Below are 18,035 nucleotides of genomic sequence, written 5' to 3' on the forward strand. Positions count from 1 at the left end.
TATTGATAAATAGTAATTACTTATATCTCATTACCAACATGAGTTAAGACTTGACTTGGTTTTTACATCTTTGTAAAGTGATATAATTTTGAAATCAGAGACAATGATATGTTTTCCATTTTCTGTAAAACAGTGAGCCTCAGAAGCTGTGGAGAAAGCTTTGGGAAATTTAAGAGTGATGAACAGAAATAAAGTCTGAAAAATTGCATCTAATTTCTTGCCACAAACATTTTATGAACTGGACACAACCGTTAGTTTTCCAGGTTTTAATATGGTGCTTTTAAGAAGAGAGCCACCGGTCTCAGCTTATAATTACATTTTCACAAATTAATCCAAAATTTTACGTATGAATAAAAAGGAGTAAAACAATACATAAAAAATGAAATTGAGAACTGATTTAATACTAAAGTTCTGAATAAAGGTGTGCATTTTATGATTGATTCTATCTTTTTACACAAGTTGGATACTCCAGTTTCCCATTCCAACATGTTGTTCGCAATGTGTGAGAACGTGATGAAAGACGATATCCATGTTTACACACAAATTCAACTGATTCACCTGTTTTCGAATAAAGCTTCTGTTTGGCTGTCCACCTTAATGCTATGTTATACTTTTCCATAATTTCTCGGGATATTACACACGGATCTGAAAATAAAAAACAATAAACATAAAACATTAAGTAGTATGCAAATCTTCATAGACTTTCAGGTTTTCAAGTAGAATGTTATATGATGGTTCAGGAATTATTTCTCAAAACACTATCCAAACCAACTATGTAGAAACATCATATTGATTTGAATAAACTTAGAATGGTAATCGATGTGAAAATGAGGTTCTATGTTTAATGTATGAGAATTAGGGGTGTATTATCAATGATTCATTACATCAGTTGTCATTTTAGGATCCCTGCATTTTAGAACTTATCATTGCTGCTTTTGATTAAGATATTGGTCAAAGAGTACAAACTTTCAGCTATAATATGAATGAGAACTTGGAATCAAACATAGAGATCTAGTGATATTTAGAGCTAATAATATTGTATTGTTTATTTGAAAATTGGTAAGAAAGCAGATTTTAAGTGTCCTCACCACAAACACACACACACATACTCACACACCCACCTACACCCAATGGTAAGCATAGGTGATGAAGAATGTGCTAATTAATTTGTGGTAATCTTTGTAGCATAAATATATCAAAACAGCACATTGTCAAACATGAAAATATATTTTTGTCAACTAAATGCTTTAAAATAAAATATAAATATAAAGAGAAAAATTACTTTTTTTTGTTGTTTTTATTGAGACGGAGTCTCGCTCTGTCACCCAGGCTGGAGTGCAGTGGCGCGATCTCGGCTCACTGCAAGCTCCGCCTCCCGGGTTCCCGCCATTTTCCTGCCTCAGACTCCCGACTAGCTGGGACTACAGGTGCCCGTCACCATGCCGGTTATTATTATTATTTTGTATTTTTAGTAGAGACGGGGTTTCACCGTGTTAGCCGGGATGGTCTCAATCTCCTGACCTCGTGATCGGCCCGCCTCAGCCTCCCGATGTGCTGGGATTACAGGTGTGAGCCACCGCACCCAGCCCTAAAGAGAAAAATTTCTAAACTTTACTTTCTAACAAAAATATTTGGTAGGCATTCAGCAGAATCGTTGTTTAATAATCTGTAAGTATTTTGTTACAAACAGTGAAATATGAGACTCATCACAGAGATTTTTCCAGCCACGTGAATATTAAAGTACTTACGTAAGCATTTTGGTGGGTCTGACCATTGTCCATTTCCACATGTTATTTTCTTGTTACCCTCAAGTTGATACAAGTTCTGGCATTGGTACTCAACTGATGAAGCTGGAGCATATACTGACAACGGGAATGAAGTAATGTCCCCATTGTCAATAGGTGGAGGGGGCCCACATTTTCCTGTAGAATCTAAAAAACATCATTTCATCACTTGATTTCTTGTGAGAGCAAATCAAAATACAAGTTCAAATAAGGCAAACACAAACACAGCACTTTATATAATATCAACAGTTTTGTGATTTCTGGTAAAAGAAATGAGTCCTGGAAGAAATTTTAACCCTTTAAACTGAAAGTAATATATTTAAGTTCTTTTCTCCTTACTGAAAGAACACATAAAACATTAACAAATATTGCTGCTTATGGTAGACCAGGATTAAGAAATGTCTTTCCGAATGAATACATGCTAAACATAGAAAACTATGACAAAGGAAGTTTCTTATTTCATATTCGAAAAATCCCATAGGAATTATAAAATGGAAAAGTATGACAAAAATTTTTTAAAAACACTGAATATACTTAATAATACATGGGGAGCTGACAGACAAATAAATCCATGAACTTGAACATACAGCAATATAAATTACCCACTCTGAAAATAGACTGAAAACAAAAAACTGAACTGAGACATTCAGAAAAATACAACAACAAATAATGCCGATGCAGAAAAAGAAGAGAAAGGATATTGGGCTGGAAAAATGAATAAATAAAATGATGCCTGAAAACTTCCCATTTTGACCATAAGGCATAAACTTATATTTAAGAAGCTGAGTGAACTCCAAAGAGGATAAACACATTGGAATTTATACCAATATACATTAAAATAAAACTACTTTAAAAAAAGAAAAAAATACCTTGAAAGCAACTAGACAAAAACTATGCTTTTCCTCGAGGGGATCAACAATTCAAATGATGCTGAGTTTTTCATCTATAACCATGTGGCACAGTTTTCAAGTGTTCAAAGAACTGTCAACTCCAAATTTTATATCCAGTGACACGATCTTTTACAAGTAAGGGGGTAAATACAGACATTCTCAGAGAAAGGGATACCAAGAGAATTTGTCTCCAGTAGACCTATGCCTAAAGATTAACTAAAGGAATTCTTCAAATTAAAATAAAAAAGATAAAAGAAAGAGCTTGAGACTTTAGGATCCTGAAAAAATAGAAAAATAGAATGGATAAACAGAGGAGTCAATATAACAGGATATCTTTTTCCTCATAAGATTTTTCAATTATGTTTGATATTTGAAGCAAGTGAGTTTAATACGGAGCTCAATGTATGCAGAGAAAATACTAGTGGCATTTATACTTACAACGTGGAGAGTATAAATGGATCTACATGAAAGTAAGGTTTCCATATTCCAGTTGTAGATTTAAATGTCAGTGCCAGTAGACAGTAATATATTATTACATATATATAGTATCAGCTAGAGCAACAACTTTTTAAAAGGAGGAGAAAAGCTATGCAAAGAGATACAATGGAAAACAATACATATGAATCAAAATTAATCTCCTTAATAATTTTCCCTACAGGGAAGGGAGGAATAGGGAAATAGGACTGAAACCCAGAGGAAACAGGCAGAAACAAATAAATGACAGAGATTTAATTCCTATATATCAATAATTATTTTAAGTGTAAATGGTCCAAGTGCACCAGTTAACAGGCCATGAAAGGATGAATGGATATGTAAACATGACCCAACTATATGCTGTCTACAAAAACTCACTTCAATAATAAACATAGGTAGAGTCTAAGTAAAATAGTGAAAAAAAAAACACAGAAAAACATTAATTTTAAAACATAAAGGTGAGTAAGATACAATTTCCTTTTTTGGTTTCCCTTATTTCATCTCTTTATATTAGAATGACCCAGGACTATGTGCTCGGACTTCTTTTTATAAATACAGTCAGTCACACACCTTTAAATATAATCCATACACTGAAGATGCCCACATTTATATCACAATCTATCATCTCTCTTCAACTGTCTATTCCATATCTTAGAATGCACATCACTTATGGCTATCAAATGCACATAATGTATCTTTTATTACACGTATTCCTAAGAAGGAACTAAGTGTTGTAATGCTTAAAAAGTATTGTTTTTCAGGTTCCAACTCTCAATTTGGTCGAATCTTTCTCGAAAATAATATACCCTATTACTTGTGTTGTGTTCACAAGAAGAATTGAATTTTAAGCACCATCAGTCATTTTATTTGCATTTGAAAAATCTATTAATAAAAATGACTTCATTTTATTTAAATCAACGTATTTTAACCCTGCTATACTCCCCCAAAATGTTAAAAGAAATATAATACTCTACCTTTGCATTGAGGTGGTTCCGTCCAGTTTCCATTTAAACACATCACTTCTTCATCCCCAAACATTTCATAAGGGCTCCTACATTCATAACGTACTCTCTCACCAGATGGATATTTACTCATCTGTCTCGACGCTATATAAGCATTTTGTACTGTGGGCGGATTCACACAGGAAGTGTCTGAACAGAAGAAAAAGAAGTGGTTCCACCTAGTGTTCATTTTGAGTAGCAAATCAACTAATACAGTTACAAATATATTTCAAGACGAATTTAAAATAAGTAGACAATCTCATCAAATATTTTGTTGATTTTAATAAATTTAAATGTAATATTGAGGAAAAGACATGAAACTATTTTTTGTAAGGTACAAGCGTTGATGTTTTAAATATCTTCTTCATCCTTCGCTAGAACACTGATAGACCTTTATTTTTCCCTTCTGGAAGCCAGTGTAAACGAAAGTTTTCCTGGATATCTCTCTTTGAGTTTGAGTAAACAAATATTACCAGTTCTATTTATTTAACATTAATTTATAAAATGCAAAAAGTCAGCATAAATAGATTATGTGATACCAGATTTTTGTTTGCAATCATCCTGCTTATACATTTTAGCCTCTTAAAAATAAACACAAATAGGCATTTTCTTAGCGAATAAGCAAAGAATTAAAAACACATTTTGAAAATTACCCAAGTTAAAAGAGAGAAAGAATTGTTAATCAAAGGATCCAAATTGGAGATGTGGAAAAATTTTTTTAAAAAGCCTATAATAATAAAAATAACCTCAGATAATTTAATTGCCAATGATTAAGGATATTATGCTGAACAATGCAAAATTCATCAGAGAGTTTCATATCCATGTGTAGTGAATAGACTATAGCAATGCTTCTCACTCAGAAGTGTAAATAGAATTCCCTGGAGGTGTTGGTAAAACAGTTTCAGGGTTCTACTTTGAGACTTTTGATTCTGTATGTCTAGAATGAGCTTATGGAATTTTATTTTCATTTCAAACAATCTCCAAGAAGATGATGATGCTACCGGTTTAGCGACCACACTTTGAGAACTATTGAGCTAAGATTAATCATCAAATACTCAGTTCCATCTTTTTATTTTTAGGCATACGACTACTTTGTCCTGCCGTAAAAACTTATGTCCATTTTAATGATGTTAAGAGACAATTCTATATTTTATTCCCAAAACACTCTATATAAATAAATTGTACTTATATATTCATTTATTTTAGGTTTATTTATTTTTTTGAGATGGAATCTCACTCTGTCACCCTGGGTGGAGTGCAGTGGCACGATCTTGGCCCACTTCAATCTTCATCTCCCTGGTTCAAGCGATTCTCCTGCCTCAGTCTCCCGAGTAGCTGGGACTTCAGATGCATGTCACCATGCCCCACTATTTTTTTGTATTTTTTGTAGAGACGGGTTTTCACCATGTTGGCCAGGCTGGTCTCGAACTCCTGACCTCAAGTGATCCGCCCACCTCGGCCTCCCAAAGTGCTGGGATTACAGGCGCCAGCCACTGGGCTGGGCCCACACATTATATAAATAAATTTTAAAAATTCACCAAAGTACCTCTGCATGTTGGCCTTCCTGTCCATCTGCTATTAATGCATGTTACATTACTGGCTCCATCCATTTTGTAATATGTTGCACAAGTGTAAGTCACTTGCTCACCCGCCTTATACAAATCCTTCTTCTCTCCCATGGGTATGGCATTTTCAAAGCTAGGTAAACTGAGACAATCTGTTTCTGAAATAGGAAAAATATGTATTTGTTCAGCAAATCTTTAAAAATAGGTTACATACAATACATGTAATGGATTCTAAAATAGCGATATATAGAATCAATGAATACTGTACAACATTTTTCTTATAACTTGAGAAAATATATTAGCCATTTTGTCTTAATTACATTAAATTCTTCTAAATCTATTAAAAATACAAGATAGAAATGATATTAGAAGCCTGAAGAGATATTGGTAGCCGTAGCAATTGAGATTATACATTTTTTTGTTCACATTATTTTTTGTCCATACTTGCCACCTGATATGGTTAGGCTTTGTGTCCTCACCCAAATCTCATCTTGAATAATAATCTCCAGGTGTTGAGAGAGAGACCTGGTGGGAAGTGATTGGATCATGGTGGCAGTTTCCCACATGCTGTTCTCATGATGGTGAGTGAGTTCTCACAAGATATGATGATTTAATAACTGTTTAGAAGTTCCTCCTTCACTCACTCCTCTCTCTCCTGCCACCTTGTGAAGAAGGTGCCTGCTTCCCCTTCAGCGGTAATGGTAAGTTTCATGACACCTCCTCAGTCATGAGGAACTGTGATCAATTAAAATTTTTTCTTTTATAAATTACCCAGTCTCAGGAAGGTCTTTACAGCAGTGTGAAAACGGAATAATACACCACCTATATTGTGTGTGTATTTCCAAATTTTTTGCTTCTATCAAATGTGAAATACTTATAATGATTTTTTTAAATATTTCAGAATGTACTTATAGGGAGATTGTTGATAAACTGACAGAAGATTGAATAATGTGGAGATTGATGGGTAGAGGCAGCTGTGCCCTAAGAACAGAGATGAGAAGTCTGAGAATATACATCAGAGGATGCTTAAAGTTCACACAAGATGATGTGAAAATGAACTAATTTGGCTTATAATGTCAAATGTTTTAATTACTACAGCTATAATTTCCCACAGCAGTCCAGAATATTCAAGAAAACCTTATGAATTTCTAGAGTCCCTGTTTACTTTCTTAATGGTACCACTTACACTTTGAATGAAGAATATTTATCAAACATATAATAAAATTCAATGCACCATACTTATGCATGATGGAGGGTGAGACCATTTTTCTCCTAAGCATTTTGCAATTGCAGGCCCATCAATTCCAAAACCTTCAAAACATTTGTACGTAACTTCTTCTCCATACTGATAACTGTCTGACATGTGAGCTACAACACCATGAGAAATCTCAGGTGGAGATTTACAAGGAAGGCCTAAAAAAAAAAAGAATGAATTCAGGTTTCACTAACTCAGAAATTTAATTTTATATGCCTGTTTTAATATTAAGTAGTTTTATTTGAAAATAAACAATACAGGAGCTACTATGACATCACAGAGAAGTAACACAAATGTTTCCTAAAACTAGCCTTCTGGTGTCTGTCTGTCTATCGGACTGTCACCAACTGAAGAAGGACTTGAAACTAAAAATAGCAATACATTTCAGAAAGAGATCATCTATGCCTGGTAAACAATGCCTCTGTAAACTTACTAGTGATAATAAGATACACATTGAGAGTTAACGATTCCAGGTAAAACATAATATATTGTAGGAAATCAGAAGAGGCATTGTGGGAAGAATGTAAAAGAAGTTTCAAAACATAGTGGCAAAGCAAACATGACAACTTGCAGAAGAGGTTTAGCTGTGTCCCCACCCAAATCTCATCGTGAATTGCAATTCCCATAATCCTCACGTGTTGTGGATGGGACCTGGTGGGAGAAAATTGAATCATGAGGGCGATTATTCCTCTGCTGCTGTTCTCATGATACTGCGTGAGTTCTCCTGAGATCTGATGGTTTTATAAGGAGCTTTTCTGTCTTTGCTTTGCACTTCTCCTTCCTGTCATCATGTGAAGAAGGACATGTTTGCTTACCCTTCCACCAGGGTTGTAAGTTTCCTGAGGCCTCCCAGCCATGTGGAATTGTGAGTCAATTACACCTCTTTCCTTTATAAATTATGCAGTCTTGGGTAGTTCTTTATAGCAGCATGATAACAGACTAATACAGTAAATTGGTACTGCAGAGAGTAGGGTGCTGCTGTAAAGATAACCAAAAATGTGGAAGCAGCTTTGGAACTGGATAACAGGCAGGGGTTAGAACCATTTGGAGGGGTCAGAAGAAGACAGGAGAATGTTAAAATGTTTGGAACTTCCTAGGGAGTTGGACGGCTCAGAAGACAAGATGTGGGAAAGTTTGGCACTTCCTAGAGGCTTGTTGAATGGCTTTGACCAAAATACTCACAGTGATATGGACAATGAAGTCCAGGATGGGGTGGTCACAGATGAAGATGAGGTGAGGAACTTGTTGGAAACTGGAGTAAAGGTCACTCCTGCTATGCAAAGAGACTGGTGGCATATTGCCCTGCCTTAGAGATCTGTGGAACTTTGAACTTGAGAGAGATGATTTAGGGTATCTGGCAGAATAAACTTCTAAGTGGCAAAGAGCTCAAGAGGAAGCAGAGCATAAAAGTTTGGAAAATGTGCAGCTTGTAAATGCAATAGAAAATAAAACTTCATTTTTCTGGGGAGAAATTCAAGCCTGCTGCAGAAATTTGCAAAAATAATAAGGAGCCAAAGTTAATCACCAAGACAATGGGGAATATATCTCTGGGGCATGTCAGAGGCCTTCATGACACCCCCACCCATCACAGGCCCAGAAGCCCAGGAGGGAAAAATGGTTTGATGGACCTGGATCAGGTCCCTGCTGCTCTATGCAGCCTCAGGACTGTATCCCAGCTGCTTCAGCTCCAGCTGTGGCTAAAAGGGGCCAACAAACAGCTTGGTCCATTGCCTCAAAGGGTGAAACCCCAAGCCTTGGTGGATTACACGTAGTGTTGGGCCTGTGGGTGCATGCAAGTCAAGAATTGAGGTTTGGGAACCTACAGCTAGGTTGCAGAGGATATATGAAAATACCTGGATGTCCAGGCAGAAGTTTGCTGCAGGGGGGAGCCCACATGGAGAACCTCTGCTAGGCCATTGAGGAAAGGAAATGTCAGAGCCCTCACATAGAGTCCCCACTGGGGCACTGCCTTGTGGAGCTGTGAGAACAGGACCACAATCATTGAAGCCCCAGAATGGTAGATCCATCAATAGCTTGCACTATGTTCCTGGAAAAGCCACAGACACTCAATGCCAGCCCATGAAAGCAACCAGGAGGGGGACAAAGCCACATCTGCACAAGGCTGTGGGAGCCCATCTCTTGCATCAGCATGACCTGAATGTGAGACATGGAGTCAAAGGAGATAATCTTGGAAATTTAAGGTTTAATGACTGCCCTATTAAATTTCAGACTTCCATCAGGCATATAGCCACTTTGTTTCAGCCATTTCCTCCCTTTTGGAATGGAAGCATTTACCCAATCCCTGTACCCCCATTGTGTCTAGGAAATAACCAACTTGCTTTTGATTTTACAGGCTCATAAGCAGAGAGGACTTGCCTTGTCTCAGATGAGACTTTGGATATGAACTTTTGAGTTAATGCTGGAATAAGTTAAGATTTGGAGGACTGTTGGGAAGGCATGATTGTGTTTTGAATTGTGAGGACATAGACTTGGGATAGGCCATGGTGGAATGATAGGATTTGACTGTCTCTCCAACCAAATAACAATTTGAATTGTACTTCCCATAATCTCCACGTTTTGTGGGAGGGACTCAGTAGGAAGTAGTTGAATAATGGGGGCAGTTATCCCCATGCTTCTGTTCTCAGGATAGTGAGTGTGTTTTCATGAGATCTAATGGTTTTATAAGGGCCTTTTCCCTTTGGTCAGAACTTCTCCTTCCTGCCGTCATGCGTTTGCTTCTCCCTCCACCATGATTGTAAGTTTCCTAAGACCTCCTCAGCCATGCAGAGCAGTGAGCCAATTAAACTTTTTTTTGTATGTATAAATTATCCAGTATTGGGCAGTTCTTTATGGCAGCATGAGAATAATACAGATAGGTTTAATTTCACTAGATATTATTTTTAATGCCAGAATACAAAGTGACTCTATCATGAACAAATAAAGTTAACATAAATAGAATAGATTCAATCATGCAAAAAGTATTTTAATGGTATAATATATAAATTATTTTATATATGCAGTAATCTCAATTATTCTTTCCCCTCACTTTGATAACAAGAGATTATTTTTATGAATTCTACTATAAACAGAAATTGAGTATTCATATTGGCCTAACCTTCACACTGAGGTGGAGAACTCCATTTTCCCATGTAGCATGTTGTTTCATTTTCTTCAGATAGCCTGAAACTACCCTCACAAGTATAACTCAATTTAGTCCCATGTGCATAACTTTCTTGTGAAGACCTGGATGAATTAATGGTTCCGTGTTCTATCTGAGGTGGTTGTGAACATGGAATTTTTTCTAAATGAAGAATGAAAATCAAAGGGTTAAAAACAAATAAAATACTTAAATTGAAATATAAAACTAAATACTATTTCGGATTTTAAAGTGAGTATAATTTGAACAAATAAAAGTATTTAAAAACAAAAACATATTAGAAACTCGCAAAGATATATTCCTCCACCATATCTATGTTACCATCCTCTTGTTCAATAATCATCTTCATTCATGTCTTGTTCATCACAAGGATTAAAATATGCATGAATGGAAACGTTATCTGACATTTACATAATATTCCAAAGATTTTGGCTGTATTTTGTTCAAAAAACTGAAAGAGTGGTGATTGATTAATGTGCCTAGGTCCTAATTTATTTTGTCAGGATAAAGTAATAGACATAGAGAAAGAACTTCTCTCTTGTTTACACGAAGCACAAGAGAATATTAACCTCATTTGAAAGAATTATGTAAAACAAATTATACACTACTGACCAACACAGAGTGGTATTGACTGCCATCTTCCATCTTTGCATATAATTTCTTCTCCTTCCTGAATTAGATAATTTTCTTGGCAAAGAACAGATACTTTTTCTCCATCCCGGTAATTCAGTGTGGTTGTCATATTGTGAGAATTGGGAATCTGAGGTGGAGGTGGGCATAATTGTATTTGTGCCACTAAAAAATATTAAAAATATAATTAATTTTATAATAAAAAATAAAAATATTAAAATTAGGCTTTTTGATGAAAAATAATTTATATGATTAAAATAGAATAAATAGCTCAATAACTGTTTCATAAATTATCACATATTAATTATGATGTTTTTGTATGCAAATATACTTTTCAGCTGTGTAACAGTTACATTAAACAATAGAACTTTTGGCTTGTATTCTCATAGACTTTCTTGTAGTTTTTTCATATATTCTTTGTTTAATAAATTTGCATAATTTATGTAATATTGATTTTAATTATTTTGAGCCTTTAGAATGTTTTAATGGAATTACACACTCTTAATTACATGCATTAAATAAAAATTGATATCTATAATCAAATGTATCAGGATTGGATTAAAACACTCACAAATTTTCTGCCAATGGAATCTGATTAGCCAGAAGTAGAATTATATGTAGTTAATAATCAATTTGGTACTGACACTTGACCAATATAAGCATTAAATATAATCACTAGTGATTTATAGTGTGCTATTTGAAACTTGAAACTCCCCTAGAGCTTTTATTTACTAGCTTACCTGTACTGTTTAGGGATATTTAAATGGATGTTATGCACCCAGTTTAATGCATTGCACAGCCTGGCTTTAGTTGTATAATCACATATAAAGACACCTTTGTAAACTCACAGCTAAGCTCCTGTTAAACTGCGATACATCAGAAATATCTCATTTTTTCATAATATGAAAATGAAGCATGTCCTGTTTGACTGACGGGGGAGTTTAGAAGCATCTGGGAGCATTCTATAATCCCTTGATTTTCCTTTCTCCTGTCATAGTGTACGCTCTACTTCACCTAAAGCTTTATGTAATCATACTATAGGAAATCATGGCAATGATTTTAAGTGTCTGACATTTTGTTATCAATTCAGGGAGACGTTTGGATGAATAAAACTTCATTAAAGGTTATTGATAATGTCGAGTTTTCTTTTTTCGCTTATGATAAAGTATTTCATATTTATCAAAAGTATTTTGCTTATTTCCGTTTTTCAATATTTTGACATGTTTTTAACATTCTCATCAATTTATTTTTCTTAAGATTAATGGTCAACTATTTGTGCTTGAATGATTCTTTCCTTCTATTTTTGTTGGGTGTACATTCCTGTCTACCTTCTAGATTGTAGTACCTGTTGCTTTTATTTTTTTATTTGTTTTTTCTGATGCATGTTATAATGCTAAATACATCTCTGTTTCAGCTGTATCCCATTGATTTTAATGTGTACCACAATCATTATTATTTAATTTAAAGTATTTTCTGATAGTAAACAATTAAGAAAGAGATTATTTAACATTTTGTGACATGGCAAATAAATTTAAAGAACATTGTGACCCAGTATAGCCTAATTCTACATTTAGTGTGTATGCATATTTTTATTTGTAAATAGAACCATCAGCAAGGTAGACTAGGTGCTGAGCAATTAAAAAACTGAGTGTTTCAAAATATTGAAATTTTCCCAGTATTCTTTCACAACAGAATTAAATTAGAAACCAGCAAAAATCACTTATCTAGAAAAAAACAAATATTTTGAAATTAAACAATAAACTTCCATATAATTAATCATCAACAGACAAACCACAAGACAAATGAGAAAATATTTCAAATCAAATAAAAATGAACTCTCTCTCTCTGTCTCCCGACACATAGAACATACACACACACACGTGTGTAACATTTTGGGACACAGCTAAAGCAGTGCTTAAAAGAATAGAGCTTTAAAGTTTTATATTTTCAAAGTATGATAGTTTGTGACCATGTTTTCATTTTTCACCCTAAGACTGAGAAAAGTGAAATTAAAACTGAAGTCATCAGAAGGAGGAAAACAGTAAAATCAGTGAAGAAGAGAAAACGGACAAAGAAACACAGAGAAGGGAGAAAATTAGCAAAGCTAAAATCAGTAAAATATAAGAAAACTAAAAAATACAGAGCAAATGGAGAAAATTTAAAGGCATTACAATTGGTTTTTGAAAATATTAATAAAATTGAGGACAAAGTAAAAACGATAAAGATTTAAAAAATGATCAATATTGAGGATGAAAGAGGGCAGTGACATCAGCACGATGCCAGTATAGGAAGCCACCACTCTCCCTTCCCCCCACAGGCACACTGATTCAATGACAATACTGGAAACAATTCCCTTTATGAGAAATCAAGAAACCAGTTCAAAGCCTCCTGCAATCCCCTAAAGTAAACAGACACCAATATATTTTGACTGCTTCTCCCTCAGAGAGGAAAGATAAGAGTGAACTAAGCATCTATCATCCTAGCTTTTGGGGGAGCATCCTAAAGTACTGGTTTCTCTCTTGCTTGTGTAGGAGCACTTAACGATACCTGCAATACTCTAGTTTCCTAGGAGTAAAATAAAGAGCTAGGTAGGGGGTGATGCCAGCAAAATGGCAGAAGTGGAAGCTCCTGACTCTTCTTCCACCCAAGAATGTCCTAAACAAACATCTATTCATGGATGAACTCCTCCTGAAAGAAAATGAAAGACCAGTAAAGGGACTCCTACTTACCAGGCAACAAAGACAACATTCACATTGAACAAGTAAGAAAAGTTGCAACACAATGGAGCATGGACCCCAGCCTTGTTCACTGCACCACACAATTAGAAAAGGAATCTCAAGAACCCAGTTTCTCCTTGTGGAGAAGTTTTTGGATCTCACATAAAGCATCCTGTGTTTTGGCCTTTAATTCACTGATTTTGGAAGCAGAGGAGATTAAACACATGAGAGTCTCTCTAGATCACAGGAAAAATGGTGGTATGATACAAGTGCTGAAGAGCTTCCAGAAACTTCATTCCTTAATAGCAGTTCAGAGAAGGGGCTGAAAAAACAGTTCCCTGTTTCTCCCGAGAAGGAGTTTTATGGTATATTCTTCATGTGGCTACTTGGAGGTCTGAATTCTAAAAAACTTGCAGTCTGAATTCTAATGAACTTGCATCAGGCACTTCTCTAGCCGGTTCCCGTGGCTCACCCCAGTGATACATCCAGGTACATTAATCACTCTTAGAACAAGTTTGTCCACACAAACTTGAGTGCCCTAACTTTTACAACTTTCATTCAGGGACTGTATTCTAAAGCTCTTAGTTCTGGGAGTAGAGGGCACAAAATATGTCCAGAGTCTATCTAGACCACTGAAAAAAGAAATGGCGTTTTATATGGGTGTGTAAGCACTTCCAGGAGCTTCATTGCCCAAGAGCAGTGCAAAGAAATGGTTTTTAAAATGCAGCTCCCCTGTTTATCCTCAAAAAGGTTTGTGTCATCCATCAAGTGCTACAACCTTTACAGTTACCTCCAAAAGGACTCCTCTTAAAACTCTTAACTGTCACAGCAGATATTAGAAAAATACCAGTCTCCATAGATCATAAAGCAAATAGATGGTCTTAAAATGCTATGTAAAAACTCCAGGCGCTATGCCAAATTGGAACAGTGCAGAAAAGGGAAGAGAAAGTTCAATTTCCATTTCTCTGTCGAAAGGGCTTAGGACACATACTTCCACTGGCTACTTAATGAACTGGCCTCTATCGAGCTTGCACAGGGTATCTAATGACGCAAACAAACAATAATCTTCCCGCAGCCAAAGCCAAAGTTTGGCACTTCATGAGTCTCGCCCCAATGATAAATTCAGATTTATCCATTCTTCCTGGACCAAGTTTAGCCATGCATTCAAAGGTCATCACTTCTATAGCTCCAACTCAAGAGATGGTCTCCTTAACAAACTCACACTGGGAGATGATAGAGATCTGCATTCCTGAAAGGCCCTACATCACAGAATACAAAAAGCTGGTAATACAATGGACTCATTTCAAGCAGATACCTCTTCAGGATCAGAGCATGCAGCCTGAATATTAGTACAGGTATTAGCCACAGATTCTTTACTTGGTGTAATACAGAGAGAGAGTGGGAGATAAACACGCACATTCACTTTCACTATGAAAATAGAAGTAAGTAAATACACAGCCAAGTCTTCAATATTTTCAGCTACATCTAGACCTCCTGGCTCCTAACTTGTTGGTCCCAGGTCCTGAAAAGATGTGGCACATTCTAACCTCCAGGGGGCCACAAAAAATAAGAGACAGCAGTCCGCACAAAGACTTGAGAGGCACATGAAAATCTCTGGCTGGAAAAATTAGTGAGGTCTTTCTCCTATATGAAGCCAGTCTGATAAGACTGAGAAAGGCCATTGTCTTATCTATTGCATAGAAACACTGTGAGTTAAAGAAAATAAAGAAACAAGATAACATAACTCCAAACAAAAGAACAAGATGAGTCTCCAGAAATTGACCTGAGGGAAGTGGATATAGGTGTTTTACTCAAGAAGGAATTCAAAATAACGGTCATAAAGATACTCACTGAGACCAAGAGAGCAATGCAAAAACAAATTAACTACTTCAACAAAGAGGTAGAAAGTATTTTAAAAATACCAAACAAAAATCACAAATTTGAGAATACTATAACTGAACGGAAAAGTTTTAAAGAGGTATTCATCAGCAGACTAGATGAAAGAGAAGAAGGAATTAGTGAACTTGAAGTCAAATTACTGAAAATCACCATATCTGAGAACCAAAATAAACACATAAATAAATAAAAGTGAAGATAGCTTAAGATCCAGATGGAATACTACCATGTGGAATAACGTATGCATTATCACCATGTTAAAAACAGAAAGAAACACAACGATACAGAAAATATATTCAAAAAAATAATGACAGAAAACTTTCAACAACTGGGAAAGAAATAGAAACCCACACCCAGAAATCTCAAAGGAAATCAAATAAGTTTAATAAAAGATAGTCACTTTAAGACATAACACAATAAAATTATCAAAAGTTATAGACGAAGTATTGAAAAAAGCCAATGAAAAGTGAATGGTTACATAAAATGGAATTTCCACAAGACTATCAGTGGATTACTCAACAGAAACCTTGCAGGCCATAAGGAAATGGAATGATATACTCAAAATTCTGAAAGAAAATAACTGCCAAGGAATAATTCTAGATTCCACTGTTCTGTCTTAAAAACAAAGGAGTGATAAAGGCTTTCTGAGATTGAAAAAAAGCTGAGAGAGCATAAGGACACTTTCCTGCCTTACAAGAAATGTTAAAGGGAGTTCTTGAAGGTGAAAGAAGAGGATGCTAATTAGTAACATGAAGATGTTAAAGTATAAAACTTACTAGTAAAAGTAAGCACAATATGAAATTCAAACACTCTAATACTGTAATAGTGATGGGTAAATACAGCTAGCATAAAGGTTAAAAGCAAAAGTGCTAAGAACAACTGAAGCTACAAACTTTGTTAAGAGATACGAATTATTGAAAGATGCAAAGTATGTGATCAAAGAGAAAACATGGGAGGAGCAGAGTAAAATTTAGATATTTTATATGTAATCAAAATTCAGTTCCTATCAGCTTAAAATAGCCTGTTATAAGATATGTTATGCAAGCCTAAGGATAACTACAACTTCAAATAGCCTTTTATAAGGTATGCTATGCAAGCCTAAGGATAGCCAAAAGCAAAACATCTAATAGATACACAAAAGATTAAAAGAAAAAATCCTAAGCATATGGCTACAGAAAGTCATCAAACCATGAATAAAGCAAGCAAGAAAGAAACAAAGAATTTAAAAAACAACCAGAACACAATTAACAAATTACCACTATAAATCCTTACCTATCTAAAATTACTTTAAATGGAAATGGAATATATTCTACAATCAAAAGGCATAGAATGACTAAATAAATCAAAAATTAATACCCAATTATAAACTGCTTACAATTGACTTACTTCACTGTAACGTAAATTCACAGATTGCAGTGAAGGCATGGAAAAAAACCTATAAAAATAAAAACTAAAAGAGAACAGGGGTAGTTATACTCATTTCAGACAAAATAGACTTAAGGGAAAAATTGTATAAAGGTACAAAGAAGGTTATTATATAATGATAACGGGGTCAATTTGTCAAGATAATACAACTGTTATAAACCTATATATGCACCCAACATCAAAGCAACTAAATATATAAAGGAAACATTTAGGAATCTGAATGGAGATGTGGGCTGCAACACAGTAATAGTAGGGGATATCAATATTTTACTTTCAACATTGAGACAGATGATCCAGACAGAATATCAATAAGGAAACATTAAACTTAAACAATAATTTATACCAAATAGATTGGACAGACATATAAAGAACATTCCACATAACAAAAAAACACATATTCTTCTCAAATGCACACAGAATATTCCCCAGAATATGTTATATGTTAGGCCACAAAACAAGTCTTATCAAATTCAAGAAGACTGAAATCATATCAAGTCACTTTTCTGACAACAAAGGTATGAAATGAGAAATCAATAATAGGAGGAACTATGGAAAATTTTAAATTAGGTGAAAATTAGACAATATGCTCTGAAACAATCATAGGGTCAAACCATTTTAAATAAATTTAAAAATATTTTGAGAAAAGGAGAATGGAAACAAAACGTAGCAAAACTTATGGGATGCAGCAAAAGTAGTTCTAAGATTGATGTTTTTAGGAATAATTGCCTATATCAAGAAAGTGGAAAGAACTCAAATAAACAGTCTAGTAGTACACCTCAAAGAAGCAGAAAAACATGAACAAACTAGTCAATTCCAAAATTAGTATAAGGATGGAAATCATAAAGATCAGAGTAAAAGCAAGTAAAATAGAGCCCCCAAAGCAGTACAAAATATCAATGAAAATAGTTTTTTTTTTAGATAATCAAAAATTGACAAAGCTTTAACCAGAATAACTGAAAAAGAGAGATACGGCTTAAAGAAACACACAATCGGAGATGAAAAGGGTGATATTACAACTGATATCACAAAAATACAAAGTATAATGAGAGACCATTATTAGCAATTATATGCCAAGAAATTGGATAACCTAGAAGAAATGGATAAATTTCTAGACACACAGCCTACGACGATTAATTCAGAGGAAATAGAAAATCTGAACAGAGTAATCATGAGGCAAGAGATTAAGTCAGTAATAAAATGTTTCCCATCAAAGAAAATCCAAGACCTGATGGCTTCATTGC

The 18,035-nt window shown here is 34.8% G+C and overlaps 1 protein-coding gene across 1 annotated transcript in view; it reads right to left on the reverse strand.

The window, feature by feature from the left end:
* Positions 1-251: 251 nt before the first annotated feature.
* Positions 252-18,035, reverse strand: part of CFH (complement factor H) — a 95,942-nt gene continuing 78,158 nt past the window's right edge. The window contains exons 16-22 of the mRNA XM_019028297.4: positions 10,739-10,921; positions 10,085-10,270; positions 6,954-7,127; positions 5,696-5,872; positions 4,123-4,299; positions 1,749-1,931; positions 252-645 (exon numbers count right to left, since the gene is read on the reverse strand). Of these exons, the coding sequence (XP_018883842.4) occupies positions 443-645; positions 1,749-1,931; positions 4,123-4,299; positions 5,696-5,872; positions 6,954-7,127; positions 10,085-10,270; positions 10,739-10,921 (1,283 nt within the window). The 3' untranslated portion in view covers positions 252-442. The remainder of the gene's footprint in view (positions 646-1,748; positions 1,932-4,122; positions 4,300-5,695; positions 5,873-6,953; positions 7,128-10,084; positions 10,271-10,738; positions 10,922-18,035) is intronic.

This window comes from Gorilla gorilla, chromosome 1 (assembly GCF_029281585.2).
Source record: "Gorilla gorilla gorilla isolate KB3781 chromosome 1, NHGRI_mGorGor1-v2.1_pri, whole genome shotgun sequence".
In the NCBI taxonomy this organism is placed as follows: Eukaryota; Metazoa; Chordata; class Mammalia; order Primates; family Hominidae; genus Gorilla; species Gorilla gorilla.